The sequence below is a fragment of the Cheilinus undulatus genome, linkage group 1 (genome assembly GCF_018320785.1).
Source record: "Cheilinus undulatus linkage group 1, ASM1832078v1, whole genome shotgun sequence".
Lineage (NCBI taxonomy): Eukaryota > Metazoa > Chordata > Actinopteri > Labriformes > Labridae > Cheilinus > Cheilinus undulatus.
In genome coordinates, this window is record NC_054865.1 from 6,102,113 (window position 1) to 6,122,707 (window position 20,595).

A 20,595-nucleotide genomic window follows, 5' to 3' on the forward strand; every position below is an offset into this window, starting at 1 on the left:
TGGTATCGTCATGATGAAAAATCAAATAGTTCTGTTATCAGATGCTTCAGAGAAAGAACAGAAAGGATTACAACAAAACAGGCTGGTCTTTTGGACTTTTGGACACTTTTGAAAATTAAAAAAGACCTTAAAGTAAAAGTACAGGGTAAAGGCATACACATAACAGTGGTATTTTGGACTGACTTGGAGTTGTTCTCCAGGTCTTGATAGATGTCGTCCACCAGCTCGCTCTGGGACGATTCGTGGGCCATGGCTTTGTAGAGCTTACACGCCACCAGAGCTTTGGCCATGGCTTCTTCCCCTCGCTGCCACAGGAACAACGCCATCTTCTGGCGCTTCATCAGCACGGCCCACACCATCAGCTCGTGGAACGGGTACTGGAACCTGCTGACCTCAGGGTCGTCCACGTCTATGTCCACCTCCTCCTCCTTTTTCTTGTTCTTCTTTCCTTTCCCCTTCGGACGAGGCTCGTCATCCTGCAGAACGAACAGGTACATATGAGTCCACACAGCAGACATTACATCTACTGTCAACCGAAAGATTATCTCTACATCAACACAGCATGAGTTTAATAGATGTAAAACCTACCTCCATCCCCAGGAGCTTCAGAGCTTTAGGCTGTAAAAAAAAATATAACAACTTTAGTTCAATATTAATTTAGAAAAATACTAATGTTGAGATACTTTCAAAGGTCAGAGAAGCTGAAACAAAAAATGCAACCTTTATTTGGACTGATGTGTGCTTAGCTCACTTACACTATTTCTGTCCACACCACTGAAATAGACCTGGACTGATCCATAATGTCATTGTTTAACAGGGTTTACATCCTCTTTTAACTGCACATGGTTACATCCGCAAGTCTTCACTTTATATTTACCAGGCCATTGATGTTGCATTTGGTGGGGTTTTCTCCGGTATGTCAACATGACTTGTAACCTAAACACAGATTCATTTTCACATAAGAGGGTCTTTAAAGTCATACAACAGCAGGTCACGGAAAACAGGGCGTCTTGGCAAAACTCCACCCAGTGGTAAGGATTAGGAAAGAATTCCTCAAAATAAATATTTTTGGTAACATTTTGTTGACACTCAGGAGCTGAGCGGACTCATTGAAGACGTGATTTTCTTCTCTATAACATGCTGGCATGCTCAAATCATAACGTAGTTTGGGAAAGCACGCAATTTTGTCGGTTTTCAGTGTATGCATTTTGCTTATTTGATTATTATTACATGTAGATTTGTGCTCTTTAGTTCTACTAATAACACAAAAATAACATGATTTCCTTGTGAGAAGCTGCATCAGCCTGACCACTGATTATTGATTACTAAAGAGGGGACAGCTGTGAGAGACTGTGGAGTTTGGTATGCTTGAAGCCTCTCTGGGAAGATCTTAATTTCTTTGCAGAAATAAGAGAAGCCAGGGACAAATCAGATTTTTGTTGTTGAGATTTAAATAAATAACATCCTGTTCATCGAACTATGTAAAAAGTTAATTCATGTTGCACACATGGTCCTTTAAAGTGCTCTTGAGCAGAGATTAAAACACAGAGGAAATATTACTGTTGGCTTTTAAAAACAAAAGAAAAAAACAGTGACTGCATGTGTAATCCATTCTTGTAAATGAATGAATTATTTTAATGTCTCTTAAATTATTGGTGTTTGATGGCCGTCTCTGTGCTGCCATCTAGTGGACCACCTCCCTAACTGTCACATTCGGTTTAATATACTGTAGATGACTTTAATTCTGTGGCTGAATCCCAACTCCACATCTTTACTGATGTGTTTGCTTGAAGGATTAGATCATTCAGCCCCTCACTATATTAAAGTAAAAAAAAAAAAAAAAAAATCAAAGCATGAATGTTAATGGGGAAATGTTAAAGTTGCAGGTTTGTCACTTCTGTGGTTATGTGTCATGTTTGTGTTTTTCTGTCAAATATTCAAGAAATAATGAGATCTGTTTTTCTTTTAGTTTTTACAGAGTGCTGAAATACTAAAAAACAAATGCATACACGAGGCACGCCTCTTGATTATTTTTGTCTGCCTGTCTTTTTTTCAGGCTGTGTGTAATATTAACATTGTGTATCCATTCACGTAAATTTTAACCATTTTGGACTTGTAGACTGTTGTGCTGCACATCTGAAGCTATTAAGGTCCACATGGGTTCAGGTCTCAGGGCTTCAAGGTGGAGACTAGGATCAGACCATTAGGCTGCCCCCCCCCCCCGAGTGTGACTCACTCTCTTCAGGCCGTAGAGGTTGTTGTAGAGCGTCCTGAAGCTCTTCCTGGTGTATTTGCAGCGATAAGCTCCGCCCATCAGGAACTCCAACACCAAGCCAATGTCGATCAACGTGATCTGATAATCTGGAGGAAGATTGCCCTGAAACATAAAATCACTCATTTAAAATATATTTCCTTCCTCTACTGTGAAATAATGTGAACAGGATGGAAACACATGGAGTCTTTTTCATATCTAATTGTCTCAGGATAACAGGATGTTAATGTCATACTCTGTTGTTAAATAAGTAATATGTGTTTAATTGTTATGTCTTCTTACTGGGCTGTAGTTTAACTACTTTGCAACCCAACAGAAGCAGCCAGAGCTAGCTCACCAGTGTGTAAAAGCCTCTCCAGTATTTACTCTGGTCCAGCTTCTGATTTATTCTCTCTCTTTATCTCCTATAGTTTCATCTGTCACTGTTCTCTTCTGTGTCATAACCTCAGCTATTGTACCTGGACCACTCACAGGCTTGTTTTTACTGCAGGCCAGTGTATGAACCAGCGCTTAAAAGCCATAATTATTTCTCTGAAGAGAATCACGGCCTAGCACCAGTTACATAGTACTAAGAGTGGCCTGCTCTATGTCGACACCAGTGTCCTTGTTAAATGTTATTTTACTGTTCCAGATTGAATCTACTATTTTAAGGTGAGAAAGTTACATTATGAGCTTCACTAAAATCAGATTAAAGTCTAAAATCTCTATTAAATCTGTGCCATTTTTAAAACACATGACTCACTTTCTTCACGTCCCGGACCACAAAGTGCAGCGTGTTGGCTGGTCCCAGTTTCTACAGGAGCAATAGAAAGGAGAAATTGATTTGAAGATCATCCAGTCAGTATATTAAAACAGTATTGATCCCGATGCCTCATACAGATAAAAGTAAGACAATGCATGTGGTCGCAGTATCTCTGTTTTTTCCAGCGCCGTGGTTAGATGAAGGTCTTTGGGTACTCTAAATAGGCTAAGAGTTGTCGGTCTAAAATCTGTGGTTCTCTTTTGTCTGCCTGATTTGCTGCATGGCTTTAGTGGAAACGCAAAGAGAGCAGAGTTTCCAAACTTTGTGGTAGGGGTGGGCGATATGAAAAAAAAGCATATCACCATTTTTTTAAGGCCAGATCACGATCTCGATTTTATCACGATTTTTTCATTCAATATTTATGACAAATTTGTAAGTCCATAACCACATAAAGCAACCTTTTCTTTATATTTTTTTTAAAATACTGTGTCAAACAAACCAGGTTTTCCTCTTTCTCTTCTGCACCAAACTGTTGGCCAATGCATCAAAAAATTAAACATTTTTTAAATTATTTTAATTTTGAAGCAGAGGGGGAGAGGGAGAAAAGAGCTAGAAGAAAAAGAGCCGATCTTACAATAAAACAGCTTTGGCAGATCAATGATATGTTTCTATTTCTTCACAATCTGACATCATCTTATCGTGGACCCTTACTTTGTTGTTGTTTTCCCTAATTTCTCTGTGGATCAGGTGGCAGAATTAGAGATGTTCCAATACTATTTTTACCTTCCCGATACTGATTACAATACCAAGGTGTTTGGTATCAGTACCAAGTACTGATCCGATACCAGTCTGAACTTTCTGGACTGACTGTGCAGACTAGCAAATTATTTTAGACCTATATTTGACTCAGAACATGGCTCAACAAATAGAATCATAATGTACAGCATCTCTGTGACCCTAAAGTTGTTCTCCTGCTCATTATTGATTTTTGCTTCTAAATCTTAACTAGATTAAAATGGATAAAAAAGCAATCAGTATCAGTTTATTGGTGTGAATTTAATCCTTAAAGTCCCCAGAAGTCACACGAGTTCCAGTCTCGCTGAAAATGCTGCCACAAGGGAATCAAAGGCATCAATAGCGTCAATGGGAAGGAACAACAGCTAGCTTCAAGAGGAAAAACAAGTAAGAGGCAACAATTTACAGTTCAAAAGCTGATTCTGATAAACTATGTCACTTCTTGTCGTGTATGACAGCGCCGGTCTGGAAGACATTTTAACAATCACATTCAGAGGAAAACTGTCACGCAGCCACCATTCTTTGCTGCTGCAGTGGGTCCTCTGGTTCTTCTTCACTGCTCTAAAAATGGTAGCTCGTCTATGCAGTGCTCTCCAGCAATGAAGAAGAATTGATTTCTGGTTAACAGCGCTAACATTTAGCACGGCTAATTGAAGCAAATATAAAGCTAAACCAAACAGTATGAGATCGGTGCATAAACTCGTACTCACCGATACCAAACCTGCATTTTAAGTAGTATCAGACGTATTTGTGATACTGGGATTGGAATCGGAACCAATCTTGTTACAACAAGGCAACTGGCTGGTACTAATGCACATCATGATGTTATTGGCAGGCATGATCTATTCTCTGTGGATTTATCACTAAATGTTTGAGTGTAAAAGACATTGGACACTCTGATACAGAATCATGACAGCATTAATGTCAATCATGTCCCAACTACTTCACTGGTCATGTAGAAATCTAACGGCCTAGCACGCAGCTGAACATCCCTGGAGTGTCTCACGGACGGCAGCAGAGAGCTTCACTCTGATCTGAGAATAATGTGACTCACATGAGAACCACATGTCAGTTTAAGAGCCTTTTTTTGACTGATGCAGATGAAGATTAATGACAGCAGTGATATAACAAAGATGAAGGGATCACTGATGGATGTTAAGCTGCAGATCAGCCTGTCAATGAGAATATGGAGGATAAGGCAGAGAGCTTTTGTTTAATAACTCATCCTCAGAACGAGGAGAGAAATACTGTTTGAATTATTAAACCATGCTGTCAGAGCACACTTTTTCCTTCTAAATCTTAAAAATGGAAGAATATGTTTCATGAAATGTATTCAGCAAGATAAAAAACATGCAAATATAATCCTTTAATTATTACATGCAAAAATTAAGACCTTATCTCAGTAAGATTAAACTTAATCTGCTGTTTTAAGCTCATATTAGCAGATAAATGTCAAACTGAAGTGCCTTTTTTGTTGCTATCTTTGGACAGTTGTGAAAAAGCATCGCACCATGAGAAACTTATCTTTTCTTTTAACTTAAAACACAGGATTTCAGTTTCATTTGTATGTCTTTTTTATTATTTTTCAAACAGAAACAGTTTACCAGACTCCCATGTTGGCCATGTGGTTAACTCTAATGTTTCTATGATGCTAAACTTATATTAGCTGTTTGTCTTTAGCACTGGTTTGGCTCTCAGATGTTACTCACCGTGTTGTACAGCTCCTCCAGACGAGGGATAGTCAGGAAGTGATGGATGTTCACTCCGTTCTCGATCAGCAGCTTCACAAAGTCCACTCTGTCCAACACCAGAGCGTCCATCATGGCCTGTTCTAGAGAGTTCACCTGTGGAAACGTCATCATCATAATCATCATCATCATCATCATCATCTGAACTCCCATCTTTAGGTGACATTCATGCATTTTATTCCAGTGTCTTAGTCTCTGGTAACCTATCAAAGCAGATGGATACGCCCGTTTCTGTGTTTATCACTGGTAAATCCATCTTGCAAAGCTACCGTCTGAACCATTTGGGCCCAGTTAGAAAGTGACAGGACCAATCAGCGATGAGGGGCAGTACTTTCAGGTATGGCAGAGTTGTGACATAAGCAAGCAGCAACAAGAGGCTGGTGCCATTATGGCAGAAGACATTAGAGTGGATGCTGCTAAAGCGTCAGGTTTATCAGAACTTGATGACATTTCTTTGTTTAAAGAAGAACAAAGAACAGCAGTGAGTTGTTTTCTTTTCAAAAACGACAAAAGTCGTCAACTGACATGTCTACAGTCACCATGGTTGGCATTATGCAGTTCTCTACGGAGTTTACTACTTGGTTGCGGCTACGTCACATGTTCTGTTGCTCTGATTGGCCCGTAAAGATGTGACGCACAGAGTGTTCATCCAATCACCCTCTGAGTTTTGTTTTTCAAAGGCTCTGCCCTTTCCCAAATGCTGTCAATGGGAGGTTTTCCATCTGGCGTGTCAGGTTAAGTCTGTGGTGTCTTACCCAGTTCAGCAGCTCCAGCTTCCTGGGGTCGGTCTCCTCAGGTGGTTCAGGTTTGGCTTTGCCTCCTTTTCCTTTCTTCCCTCTGGGCTTCCCTTTCGCTCCTCCTCCTGCTGGCGCTCGCTGGGCGGCAGGGCTTTTAGGACGGTCGGTGGTGGCCGCAGTCACAGGCTGCAGAGAGAACATGAAACACAAAGCCAGTGAATTACACTTAAAGGTTTATTCAAAATTATTAAAAGGAAAACAAAGGATGTATTCAAATTAAGACATTCACAAAATATTTCTAACAGTAAGAGTAAAACCAAGGGTCTTGTACTTTTATGAAAGCTACAAACAGCACTGTAGCAATCTCCTCACAGACACTGAGATCTGTAGAATACCTAATGTAGTGAAAATCTGCCTGTTTTTTTATGTTGCTTATACTTTTAAGAGCAAATCCTGTGTGCCAGATGTGAGAGTCTAATGTTTTGTTGACGGCTGGCCTTCTCGCTTTGGGGCTCAACCTGAAGAAACAACATGGAGCTACCAACCTGTGGGCCCACAATATGGAGGGGGGCATGGAGGTTGGGTTCAGACATAAATCTTTCTTTTATTAAGTTTATTTGGCCCGTCTGCCCTCCTGTGTCTGCATAGACATTAGTTGGCCCTTGCACAAATGTAGTTGATGGCCCCTGTCATAAGGTAAAGGCCCTTTATCGTACATTCTGCCGATGAAATGTCTGCCAATGCTGATAATTAGCTTTTTTTTAAGGTTTATTTTGGGCATTTTTGTGCCTTTTTTTGATAGAGGATAGTGGATAGAGTCAGAAACAGGGATGAGAGCGGGGGAGAGACATGTGATGAAGGGCCTCAGGCCAGATTCGAACCCGTGCCGTCCGCGTACATGGGGTGCGTCTTAACCTCTTGGCCACCTGTGCCCCCTGATAATTAACTTTTGGTGTAATATCTCTCAGTTCCAATATTATGCCAATAATATTACCCATCCCCAACAAAGGCAGACAGCTACATGAAGCTTTGATGGGGAACTCACAGGCCAGTGGAGTCCGTACACAAAGATCTGACTGCGAGCGATGTCCACTCTATTCCACGCCAGAGCCAAACTCAGCTGATCAGACGCTGACGCATTCGTGCCTAGAAGCAGAAGGAAGCATGAGTTTTTCTCACTTACCACCTCGATTCATTTACAGTAATGAAACGGATAAAACAATAATAGAACAGCACTATGAGTAAAATGAAGGCTGAAATGTTGTCATTATTTCATTTGGCTCTTTCAGAAATGTATCATTACTTTTAAAACAATAGACATTAAACTATCACATTCTAATTACTAGAATATTTCCTGTAATATCCTCTTCATTAGCCTACAGCTCCTAAAGAAGAGAGAAAAAGATGTCTCAAAAGAATGACAATGAATTAATAGAAAAAATCTACATTATATAAACTTCCTTATCCTAGATTTCATTCTTTTTGTTCTTCCAGCACATTTTTGCACATAATTCTTTGAGTACGGAGTAAATATACCATTCATACTATTTACCTTTCAGCAGAGCTGTAAGGATAGACATCTCGATGTCCTGCTGTCCCTCTGAGCCCATCCTGAACACTGTGATCTACACACACAACAAGGAAATCAAACACACAACAGCCAAAAATGTGAGCCACACACTGAGAAGATCCAGTCTTATAATGCATTGACTTTCCCTATATTTAGATCTTTTCTCTGAATCTTAAAACCTCAACAAGGACACAGGAGGGGACAGGAAATCATGAGTGAGGGGGAAAAATGACAAAGCTGCATGATGACCTCCAGTCATCCTGTTAGAACACAAAGTACCAACCACAGTGATGAGGAATGATTATTATAAGGAGCTTGTTTGTTGTGGAGACCATGATGTTGTAGCTTTAAAATGTGTTTATTTAAGTGTGTATATTTGAATTTATTTGTAAATGCACATCCTGTATATTTTCTATATGAACATTTGAGCGATTATATACATGACATTACTAACACTACTCTCCAAAAAAGTTTGGGCGCTGTGTAAAATGTAAATATAAACAGAATGTAAAGCTTTTTAAGTCTCATCGATCTGTATTTTTTTCACTGTAGAACATAAACAACATAACAGATGTTGAAGCTGACACACTTTTACCATCTCATGAAAAATGTAAGCTCATTCTGAATTTGATAACATGAGAACATCTAAAAAAAGTCAATACTGGAAGCTTGTGATTTTCAGACCCTCAGGTTGCACTGTATTAAAAAACAGTTATGATTGTGTACTGGAAATTATTACATTTCTGGAAGTTTTCCTGAGCCCATGTAGTAATTTCCAGTACACAATCATAACTGTTTTTTAATACAGTTATGATTGTGTACTGGAAATTACTACATGGGCTCAGGAAAACTTCCAGAAATGGTTTTGTCTTAACACAGTTCACTGCACCATCCACAAATGCTAGTCAGAGCTGTATCTTACAAAGAGGAAGCCATAAGTGAACAGGATCCAGTAATTCCACTGTCTTCTCTTGGCCAAAGCTCGTTTGAAATGGACTGAAGAACACTCGAAAACCGTTCTGTGGTCCGATTAATCAGAATTTCAAATGAATTTTGGAAACCGTGGATGCCATGTCCTGATGACTGAGGAGAGGAGCGTCCAGCTTGTTATCAGTTCATCTCTGATGGTATGGGGTTGCATTAGTGCCTATGGCATGGGCAGCTTACACATCTGGAGAGACACTATCAATGCTGAAAAGTAGACAGATGTTTTAGAACAGCATATGCTCCCATTCAGACGTCTCTTTCAGGGAAGGCCTTGACTATTTCAGCACACTAAACCACATACCACATCCATCACAACAGCATGGCTTTACAATAGAGGGGTCTGGGTCCTGAACAGCCCTGCCTGCAGTCCACACTTTTTAACTATAGAAAACATTTGGAGCATCATGGGGAAAAATCAGACAAAAAAGAATTAGGCCTGTTGAGCTGATCTTATTTCAGACAAAAATGGGACAACATTCCTCTCCAAAAACTCCAGCAACTGGTCTCCCCTCTTCCAAGACGTTTACACACTGTTGTTAAAAGAAGAGGGGATCCTACACAATGGTAAACATGACCCTGTCCCTACTTTTTTGAGACATGTTGCTGCCATCAAATTCAAAATGAGATAATATATTTCATGAAATGTTTAAATGTCTCAGTTGATATGTTGTTAATGTTCTACTCTAAATAAAATACTGGTTTATGCGATTTGAAAGTCATTGCATTCTGTTTTTATTGACATTTTATAAAAACAAACAGCACCGGCCACTTTGCCAACTTAGAGGTTCTCAACATTTGTTTGTTAATTAGCGGGGGATTTCGTAGTGACTTAACACACTTCTTACACAGTCTACAGTCATGAAGTAAAGTAAGAGAAGAAAAACTTTATTGACCCCGTCGGGGGGATTTGGTAATCCAAAGTTAAACAGCAATAGGTCAATAATAATCATGTTATATATAGCTTCTCTTCACAGTGTCTTTATATACATGCATCGTTGAAGTGTCAGTAGGTCATTAAAGTGATGGGAACATGAACGTCTTGACCAAATTTAATTAAACCCAGTCCGTTTATTTAAATGCATCATTGTGAATCAATCAGAAGGTTGTAATTATTTAAATGAACCTCTGTAGAGCTGCTGTATGTTCACGACTCTGCACCAATCAGACGAAGTCTCAAAGAGAGAAACCGTCATGTGCTGTCTGAAATAAACGTACTGAGCTGCTGTGTCAGCGAAGCTCTAATCTTCCTGTTTTTATCTTATTTCGCTTCTTATCAAAAACAAATAAACCTGCATCATTTAATCAGAACACACCGTGTGAGTGAATTGATGTGATTTTATTTGAATTCATGGCCGGCCTAATGCAGCTGTTCTCAGTGAGAAGCAGAGGATTGTGGGATTAAATAAATGGTGAAGGGTCACAGAACAATCTCCATTAAGCTGTGCTGGTTTGGGTCAGAGGTAAAACCTTTATCATTATATTAATGTTTCAACTGCTGAGGTCACAGTAAGCAGGTTTTCTACTGAGCAGAGAGCTGCAAATTTCCCAGGATTCATCGTCAGTGTGGAGGGCCGCCCAGGTATATTTACAGCCATGCAAGAGTATTTCCATTTTCATCATCAGTCTGGAGGTCAGTCTGTCTGTCGTTGGGCTCTTCACACTGTTAGGTAGGTGGGTTTAACGTACCAGTTCAGGAACACGCAGTGATAGATAGATCTCTTTATCTGTCCTCATAGTGACAGATATTCTGCTTTGACACGGCTCAGACAGTCCACACATTTGAATACAGGGTGAAGGCTAAAGTTTTCAAGACCGTTCACATGGGCTTTCAAACTGAGATGCATTCTTTTAGGTTGTTTAAAGCCTGGTAGTTGGTCTGCAGGCCTTTATGACAGATATCTAATAATTTAAAAGAGATTTTGATTGTATTTCCTCCATTTTCCATTATTGCATATAGGGTTAAAGCCACTTATAGACTGTACAATTTCAGCCAATTTAGACTTGATTTTTAAATTGCATCTTTGGTTCTTAGGAAGAGTTCAAATTCTTTATCCAAACCAAAGTCCAGTCTGGCCTTTCTCCTGGAGTTGGGTGTTGCAAGGATCAGCTAAGGGGCTGAGGAACCCCCCGCTAAGGGGCGTTGAGTAGGCTATTAATATTTGTGAACATTAAATTGTTTGTGAACATCTGTTTTATCGTGTTTTGGTTCCATGTTGCACTCATTAAAATTTATCCATCCATCCATTTTCTATACCGCTTATCCTGTTCGGGGTCACGGGGGGGTGGGCCTATCCCACCTGTCATTGGGGGAGAGGCGGGGTACACCCTGGACTGGTCGTCAGTCAATCGCAGGGCAGACATGTAGAGACAGACAACCAAGCATGCTCACATTCACACCTACAGCCAATTTAAAGTCACCAGTTAACCTAAAGAGCATGTCTTTGGCGGTGGGAGGAAGCCGGAGTACTCGGAGAGAACCCATGCATGCACGGGGAGAACACACTCCACACAGAAAGGCCCTGACCAGGAAGCAAACCAGGAACCTTCTTGCTGTGAGGCAACAGCACTAACTCCTGTGCCACCGTGCAGCCCCATTAAGATTTAATAAACATATTTTGTTTATTCTAACAAATTTAAGATACATTAGATAGAATTTTTGCACTGAAATGTCTATGGTACTTTGAGAAGTGTCCATAATATCTGATATATTTCTCACAGTCTTCAAAGACAGAGAAATTCTTTCAGACCCTCACACTTGGCATCTCCAGCGAGCTGAGACCAGCACTGCTTAGCGCTGCCCTCCTCCACGGCCTCCTTCTCAGTACTACTTCTGGTTTTTACTTAGGGCTTTGTTCAGTAAAACAGCATCTAGTTAGGAGTATTTACTAAACAGAAAACTGACGTTTTGTCTCATTCAGACATTTTGGTACTGCTTCAGTCACATGTGCATTGAAGGGCAACGTGTCGAAAAAATAGTCCAAGAAAACTCCAGTGCAAAATCTGACAAGAAAACTGAAACGCCAGCATTTGGGTGCTGACCCACCAGTTGACAACTCCTGTTTTTCATGCTTTTTATGCTCTGCTTTGTGTGACCCAAAGAAATTAGAAAAAATGGGACCGGTCTGTTGGAGTGTATAGTTGCAGTCTGAAACTTTTAGGCCAAATAGATTTTTCATAATGCTGACTCCTGAAGTGTTTTTTTCTCACAAAGACAAATAATACTGTTTGATCTCAGGATGGAAAAAGTAAGTAAATATAAAATAATTAAATGCATTTTAAGACAGGGTTTTTGAATGGTGATGAATAGGAATGATTTGAATTCAGAGACAGATGAAGTATGACACATAAATGACAGGACAAGTTATGGAGGAATGATTTTATTTTGGCACTGATGAAAAAATGTGAACATGTAATGATAGACAGATGTCATCATATCAGTGATAGAGCATTCAACAACATGTCCATTCAGTTTCAGCTATGGGGGGGTGGTCTATCCAGTATCATGGTGCCATTAGAACAGAAGCTTTTATTATTTTATTTGTTTAGTTTCCCAGAAGCTCACCATGTCTACAAAGAAACTTCTAAAGTGTTGGAGAATTTTGATTAAATTAAGGATGATCCAAAACAGTGAAATCAACATTTGCTAACACTGTTTGTAGCTTTTGTATCTTTAAATCAGTAGCCTAGAGTCTCAGTAAGGTCACTGAACCTTCTGTATTATAAACAGGCATGTGGAAAATGTAGTGAGTGGAAGAATGAATAGATAAAGTCCTATCACATAATAAAGTCTCACAAAAAAAAGTTTAATGAGGTGAGTTATCTGCAGTCTTGCAAATGAAAATATGGATCAATGAAAGAAAAAAAATAAGAATTTGAGTGTCAATTGATTCAAAGCTGAACCTGAATATGTACAATAAATCCTAACTTTTGGGACTTCCCTAATTAGTGTCATTCATACCAGAGATCTCTTCTTCATACACTCCATCACCATGAGGAAGATCTGCTGCGCCTGGCTGCGGCTGTAGTTGAACGTTTTCTGGATGGTGACCAGCAGCTGGTCTTTGACGCTGTCGTTCATCAGCCTGTGCAGGAGAAACAGCAACGATCAGTCATGTGAGTCAGATAAGATCACTGCTTCATTCACCTACTTACAAATAAACAACTCAACAATTATAAATATATATTCAGCACTCGTAAGTTCAGCTTCAAGTTCAATGCTCCTATGGATATACACTTTCTCTGGAAGCTACAAATGACCAAAAACCAACCACAAAACTGCAACAACACTGGAAATCCAGGGGGTAGTGTTGATTAGTGTTAACCATAGTGTTAATTTCGTCGACTACAACTAAAACTATTCGTCGACAGCCTTTTTTATCCATGACAAAAACTACACTAAGACTTACAAAAATAGATCGGTGATGACTAAAACTGACAAAAACGAAATGTAATGTAGTTTTCATCGGGCATTCAAAATCCATGACATTTCTCTACTGGTGGTAAATCTTTCAAAAAACAATGCAGCTGTAGCTCTTCTGTCTCTCAGCTGTAGAAAGCAGGGACCCCAGGTTTGGCAGAGTGCAGAGAACACATTACCATGATTTGGTACCAGATTTAGCCAAGAAAATAAATGCTTGGACTGAAAGTAGGGACTTAAATGTGAGGACTTTTTATGGGCTAAAACTAGACAAAAATGTCTTGAGTTGTCGTTGTCTAAAACTAGACTAAAACTTAAAAGAGTAGAAATTACTAAAATGGGACTAAAACTAAAAGACATTTCATCTAAAGAATAAAACTAAGACTAAAATTATAAATAGCTGCCAAAATTAAAACTGGTTGGCCAATAGTTTAGGCTAGAGCAGCAAAACCCTTTGGAGAAGAATACTCTGGAAAACTGTGGAGCTTTTTTAATAAAACCAATCTGACTTATACGGTGTATATCTGATGTTACAGCTGATGATCTAACAGTCTGGACGGTTTTACCATTAGACAAAGATAGCAACTGCCTTTGGCCTCATGCACCAATCAACTTCAAGGCATAGGCAAAGGTGTGCCTCAAATATGATGTACTCATCAAAAATGATTTCTGTCAGTAAGATGAGTATTTCAAGTTTAAAAAAGAGGCCTGGAGTGAACAAAACAGCATTAAAAAAGTCCCTGGGGAGGACCCCAGGATCTAGCAGCAAGGTACAAGCCCCTAACAAAAAGCCATAAAAGTCCTTTTATGAACTAAATCATAATAAAAGAGATCCATGTAGATGCTGAAACAATGAATTGGGGGGTTACTGAGTGGTAAAATGACATTTATTAATTAACTAATTACTTTTAGACCTTCTCTTACCTATATATTTGGAAACCTTACAGCTGGCCAGACATGTTAGAATATAACATATAACATATATATAGATGTGGTATATTTGAGTTATGATGCTCTTCTAGGAGCTAATGAGCAAAGACAGTATAGTATTTGGGTATTTATATTTCAAATTTTCATATGCCCAAATCAAAATGTTTAGTTTGGTTCCTACGATTGCATTTAGCTAAATTATAAAGGGCCTCATATTGGTCCTTGTCTGTGGCCTCAGAATCACTGATTCACTCATCATCACCTGTGTCTATGTGGAGTGTTGTATGAGCGTTACCCACCCGTCGTCCTCGCTGTATCTGTGTGCAAAGGAAAGGATATCAGAGGCGCGGCCGCTCCCGTCACATACGACAACAGGAACCGGAGGCTCTTCTTTTAGACTCTCCAACACGATGGAGATGACGTTAGGACCCCCCTCCAGAATCAGACACACCACAGGGACGCCCTGACCCAGGCCTGACAGACAGAAAAAATAATGTGTAAACAGGAGACTCTTCTACATACAGGGGAAGGATGATTTACGTTTTTTAGCGCTTCCTGTCAGCACTCAGTGGTTCCTTTGTGGGTGAAGTGAGAGGTGACAGCTGAGCCTCCCTTTGCTGTCCCTGCCTTACAGACAGCTCCAGGCATAGGATGACAAAGGGAAACCCACAGGTCACATGAATCGCTGATTCTTATCCTGGAGTCCCACACTGCTACAGAAATTGTATGACAACAGAAATACTTTCCAAGGAAGACATACAAAACTTAACTGGTCATTCTAAAATGACTGATTAGTGGCCTCTTCAGGATGTTTCCTACCTTTTTACCTAATGATTCCCTAGCTCCCTAACACTTTTACAGGATGAACCATAGATAATGGCTGAATAAATTGACTGAAACCATCATACAGAGGACACAGGAAGTGTCTGCATCACTCACGTGTGTTGATTTTCTGAAGAGCGATGTGTTTCTCCAGCTGTCGACGGAGTCGGACCTCGGCTCCATACTTCCCGTTTGTCCCATTATCGGACAGGATGAAGTGAGAGTGGCTGCTGTTCAGGACAGACAGCTTGCTGAGGGGGTTGGACATGGTCTGATAGGGCCGGGTTACCTGAAATATATGGATGTGATGGAAAAATCACAACTCAGCCTCGGAGCAGGCGGGAAAGTATGTTTCTTTGAGTTCTGTGTCTAGATGGCAGATTGTTCTAGTTTAGACTAAATTAGGTTGGGTTTGGTCTGATCTGGTTTGGATTAGCGTGGTTGTCTGACTCAGTCTGCTTTGGTCTGGTCTCATTTAGTTCAGCCTTTATTGGTCAAAATGGTCCTAGGTCTTGCTGTGTCTGGCTTGGTCTAGTTTGGTTTATGTCTTTTCTGTCTGTTCAGTCTTTTAGTCTGGTTTGTTTAAATCAATCTGGTTTAATTTGTCTACATATATTTCGGTCTGGTTTTGGTCCAGTTAAGTCTGTTTTTTCTTCTTATGTAGCCTGGTTTTTTAGTTCTGTTTTTTTAGACTTTATTTTGTGATGTCCAATTTGGTGTGTGTCAATCTGGATCAGTCCCGCTCTGTCAGATATGGTCTGGTTTAGCTGCCACTGGCCCAGCCCAGCCAGTGTTAGCTGGGTCTGGTTTTTTGAGGTCGTTTTTGTTCATCCCAAATTCAGACTGGTTTAGCTTGAGTTTATGTTTTTTTTCTCCTGTAGTCTGTTTTAGTCTGTTGCAACCATGTTGTATCTGGTGTCATCTGGCTCTGCCTAGATTGATGTGTTTTCATCTAGTTTAGTCTGGTCTTGCTGAACTAAAGTCTTGTTTGGTCCATATTGTCTGATTTAGTTTTGGTTGCATTTTGATGTATTTTAGTGCCCCAGTCTGGATTAGTTCTAGTTTTTATTAGTTTGGTTTGGTTCAGTCTAGTTTTGTCTGGATTGGCATTGTTCAACTGGATTTGGACCGGATCAGTTGTGTTTGGTCCGGCTTTGCATGGTTAGTCCATTTAAGCCTTGTTTGATAAAAAACAATTAGTCTGCCTCAGACTGGTTTTGACTGGTATTTCTTTGTTTTTGGACTGGTCTAGTTTGCTTTGTTTGTTGACTGGTTGGTCGGATTGTTTCAGTTGTTTTTGGTCTGGTTCAGTCTGGCCTAGGTCTTTTTCTGTAACAGTTTATTTGGTTCGGTCTAATTCTGTTGGTTTGTCTTGTTTAATATGGTCTGATTGGGTTTGTTTTGACCTGACTCCAATGGTTTTGGTCAGATTTTTTTCCAGTTGTTTCCTGATTCTTTCTGGTTTGTTTCTGTCCAGTTTCCTCTGGTTCGGTCTGGTTTGATCTTTTGCTGTTTGGCTTAGTCTGGTTGATCAGATTTGTTCTGGTATTGTCTGATTAGGTCAGCTTTCTTCATATACGTTTTGTTAAGGCTTATCAAATCAGTTCTTATCCACTTTGGTTCTGGCTCACTCTGCTTTAACTTACGTCTCTTCCAATGAGGTCCTCCTTGTTCTCTACGATGCCCCATGGTGCGATGCCGATAGCACAGACTTTCCCTCTGGACTTTGAAGAATGGTCTTTTAGAGCATCTCCAACATGGCGGATCACTCCTGAAACGTAGAAGTAATTTGGTCATGAAGTTCTTAGTGGTCCAGGTCTAGATATGATTACCAGAGAACATTTCAAATGTAACATCTACTATCTTAGTTAAAAACATACACCACTGAGGTGCCTGACTTCTGTACCAGTGCTGACTCCTCCAGTGAAGATCCAGGCTCCAGTCGTCACGGCTGCTTTGATCAGTCCTTTACCAAAAACTTGCTTCAGTTTGGGCTGCAGGTCGAAGTTCTGCAGGCCCCCATGGACAGATATGAGCAGTGTGGGAAGCTCCAGCTGCCAGTCCTTTATCATTAGGTGGAGCAGATTGTCTGGTTTAGAGTCATAGGAGACCCTAATATACTGCAGGAGGAGAAGAGGAGCTGTTACTGAGCCGCTCTTTCTGCAGGACAAACATTTGACTTTATTTAAATTAAAGCGCATGAAGCACCATGGACTTGTTGACGAGTCCTCCTCCCTGAAACTCGATGACCCCGTAGGCGTCGGTGGGGGACGTCTGGGTGTGTTTGAGGGGACTCCATCTCTCTGTAGGTTGGGTATCCAGCTGAACCAAAGGAGCCCCTTCCTCTTTGGCCACCTGGGGAATGGCTGTGTGCTGCGTCACCAGCTGACCACAGCTGCACCTAAAGACCAATAACAGTTTGATTGGTTAGGGACCAAAAACTTAGAGATTTATTTTAAAGGACTCAAACAGCCTAAAGCATTTCATGCGTAATTCCAACAAGGAAAAAATTATAAGCTTCAAATTCTGACGCGGACCACTGAAGTTGGTTTGATTCCACTCTTGCAAACCTACAGACAAATACTTAAAAAACTAACTCACTGACCCTGGAAAAAAGCTCAATTTAACTTTTTGATTCAGACGACTGAAGCCTTTAAACCTTCAAATAAATGATGGAAATGGTAGACCTTTTTGGAGTAGACGTTAACATTTCTTTCTGCAGCTGCCTGCTTTACATAAAGTGGAGAAACAAGGAGCAGCAAGCCAGATCCCAGCTATAAGGGAGAATATGTCCCGTGGTGCAGTTGGATGTAATTATTTGTTTCTATTTATTTATTTAAAATATATATGTGATATGATTGTATTGTAATGATCTATAGGCTGGTGATGCAGGACAAATTTCCAAGTAATCAGACAATAAAGTGTTCTCTTATCTTAATAGGAACACGAAAAGACACAACCCGCATTTCTATGGAATACCATCGTACTCAGGATTTGTATACCCTGAGTTTTTCTTTGCTGTAGACATATGGTTTCTCACAAGATATATGAAGTATATTCACTATATCTTTGGTTGACCTGCTGAGCTTACAGTGAGTTCTGCTCAGAAAACCTTGGCCCATTTCTAAGGGTTAGCTCGCAATCTAAAGCCTGCCTCACACACTGCAACAAACAATCTCTGACTTTGCTGTTTTGTCCGTATAGTGTTTTAGTGTAGAACGAGAGAATCACCTCAGGCACATTAACGGATTCTGTTCACTGACTACCAGATTGCCTGGTCTAGTCTCTCAAAATACCAAATCTCCTGCAGTCAGACGTGATCTTAGAGTGAACGTTTACTATCGTTGCTGTGGGTATGTTTAGGTTTTACTTCCACCTTTAGTCAGCTTGCTTCCTGATTGGCTATTGCTCTGTTTGATGCCCGTGTCTGTTCAGCCGCTCTTGGTGCTCACCACACTCAACAGGATTTTTGGTTGTAAATATTGAACACGTTTATCATATATCAAGTGGGAGCACCTTCAATCAGGTCAGAGAGGGAAAATCGCTCATAACACAGCACACACTACAGGATAATCTGGCAACATCATTTAAAGAACCAACAGAGAATCGGGCCATCCCTGCCTTTGGTCTCAAAGGAGGGTTCAGCCGGACTATCTGCTGTTCTTATGGCAATTTATGACGTTGTCTGATTGTTTAAAAAGGAAAAATGCCCCAAAGTTGAGGATTCTGCTCGTGGTTCTGCTCTCATCATAGTAGTGTATGCAGTCTTACCACCAAAATATCAAGCATGTCAGAAATCCATCTGAACAGCTGGGAGCAGCTGATTGGGTCATAGTCGGGTCACAGCCTGCTGTTGTTTCTCCCTCTATACTGTGTCATTGTGTCCCCCTGTGCCCCCTACTCATGTGACTCAAAATTTGTGTCTGAATGAAATTTGCACAGTGTACGCCCAGATTTACTTTCTTAACTCCCTCCTGCACACTGTAAACAGAAATCAGCTGTCATAAACATTTTGTCAGGAAACACAGCGTGAACAATATGAAATGATCTACTCTCAACACAATGAAAAGGGTGATGCCACAGTATCTAAATGATGGCCATATTTAATTTTTTTAAGTTCTGGGTCAAAAACGTCCCACATATGAAAGTTTTTGGAACTGTTCCAGCAGATTTCATCAGTTTACATCCTCAGTAAAATCAGGCTTTAATAGCTGCAGCATAATTCCTGCAGGCAAATGTACCTGATCAAAGAAAGGGATTTTTATTTGCTACATATCAGGCTTTGACTGATATTTCACAGAGATAAATCTTTTTTAAAAGAGTAAGAAGCTTTTTGTAAAATCCAGAAATCACTGCTACATCCCTCCCTTTAAACTCACCAAACCAAAGCAAGAATTTAATGTTGAAAAATAGAACTAGAGCAAAACATGCACCAGGAGAAGCTGTTCTGAGCTGCCAAGGTTCAGTGTATGCTACAAAACCAGATCATGGAGGCTGACATGAGCAATCTTTAGAACCACCAGAACTTTTTATTTACTATGTCTTTGCCATCTTAGCCCTTTGTTTTGTTTTAATACCACTAAGTGTAAAGCATCTCTATGTATTTGCTACAAAAATGGTTGTTTACCTGCTGGCGTCTTTGCTGGGAATGATCTGGATGCATTCTCTCTTCTGGAAAGTTTTCTCGATCCACACCCGCTGAGTCTAAGAAGAAATAAAAGAGTTTATCATCAACAACAGAAAAATCATTCATCATATTTTCACTGAGCACTACTAACTCCAAACTCCACTGGCAGAATACATTATTTTAACCTTTCAGAACAGGGGAGTTACTCTTCTGCCTCCACCTTCATCAGCTTACAGGGATAACCTGACACGCCAGATAGATTTGTTTCACTCATCCATCTGGTAAACCTTCCATAGAAGGAGTTTGGGAAAGGACAGAGCCTTTGAAATAAAACAGTCGGAGGGTGATTTGATGAACGCTCTGTGTCACAAGTTGATTCTCAACTTTCAAAACATTAATATGCTGGAGAATGTGTGGAAATATCTGTATATAGGCAGGCGGACTACAGCTCTTGTTGTTACAGAGCGATTGCTGGCTTAGAGTCAGTAGAAACACAGAACGGTCCAACATTTGACCACTAAAATCCTCTCTAATTTCAGCCCAAAAACACAGAGCTCTTATTTTACTTTCCCTTGTCATTTAAGAATAAAAAAAAACATTGATACAATCTTAAATTTGGAGCATTTTTTCCAGTTAGAATTTGATTTAGGTTAGCTGAGATGAAATTTTCCTCTAAAAAGGCTCTAAAATCACCAATGCTCAAACTTTGTCCACTCTTAGTGAGCGGCTGTCACAGCAAACATCAACGATAAATGTCAAAATACTATAATCAAATCCCGGATGTTAAAAAAGCTGCAGCTGAACATCCATAAACAGCTGAAGCATCAAACTGTTCATGTCTGAATGAATCCGGCTAATTACTGGGAGAATAGAGCTTTCCATTTCTTTATGCATCAAATCCTCTTAATGTTCTCGTCCTAATCTGCTGCAGCACACAGAACACACAGA

At 40.1% G+C, this 20,595-nt stretch overlaps 1 protein-coding gene across 1 annotated transcript in view; it reads right to left on the bottom strand.

The window, feature by feature from the left end:
- The window catches only part of LOC121511434 (transient receptor potential cation channel subfamily M member 1-like), a 54,935-nt gene that overhangs the window by 16,593 nt on the left and 17,747 nt on the right, over window positions 1-20,595 (bottom strand). Inside the window, exons 2-16 of the mRNA XM_041790124.1 lie at window positions 19,648-19,724; window positions 17,229-17,421; window positions 16,927-17,140; window positions 16,667-16,791; window positions 15,138-15,309; window positions 14,498-14,672; window positions 12,810-12,933; window positions 7,847-7,919; window positions 7,340-7,440; window positions 6,313-6,480; window positions 5,519-5,653; window positions 3,015-3,065; window positions 2,237-2,377; window positions 589-618; window positions 184-476 (exon numbers count right to left, since the gene is read on the bottom strand). Of these exons, the coding sequence (XP_041646058.1) occupies window positions 184-476; window positions 589-618; window positions 2,237-2,377; window positions 3,015-3,065; window positions 5,519-5,653; window positions 6,313-6,480; window positions 7,340-7,440; window positions 7,847-7,919; window positions 12,810-12,933; window positions 14,498-14,672; window positions 15,138-15,309; window positions 16,667-16,791; window positions 16,927-17,140; window positions 17,229-17,421; window positions 19,648-19,724 (2,072 nt within the window). The remainder of the gene's footprint in view (window positions 1-183; window positions 477-588; window positions 619-2,236; window positions 2,378-3,014; window positions 3,066-5,518; window positions 5,654-6,312; window positions 6,481-7,339; window positions 7,441-7,846; window positions 7,920-12,809; window positions 12,934-14,497; window positions 14,673-15,137; window positions 15,310-16,666; window positions 16,792-16,926; window positions 17,141-17,228; window positions 17,422-19,647; window positions 19,725-20,595) is intronic.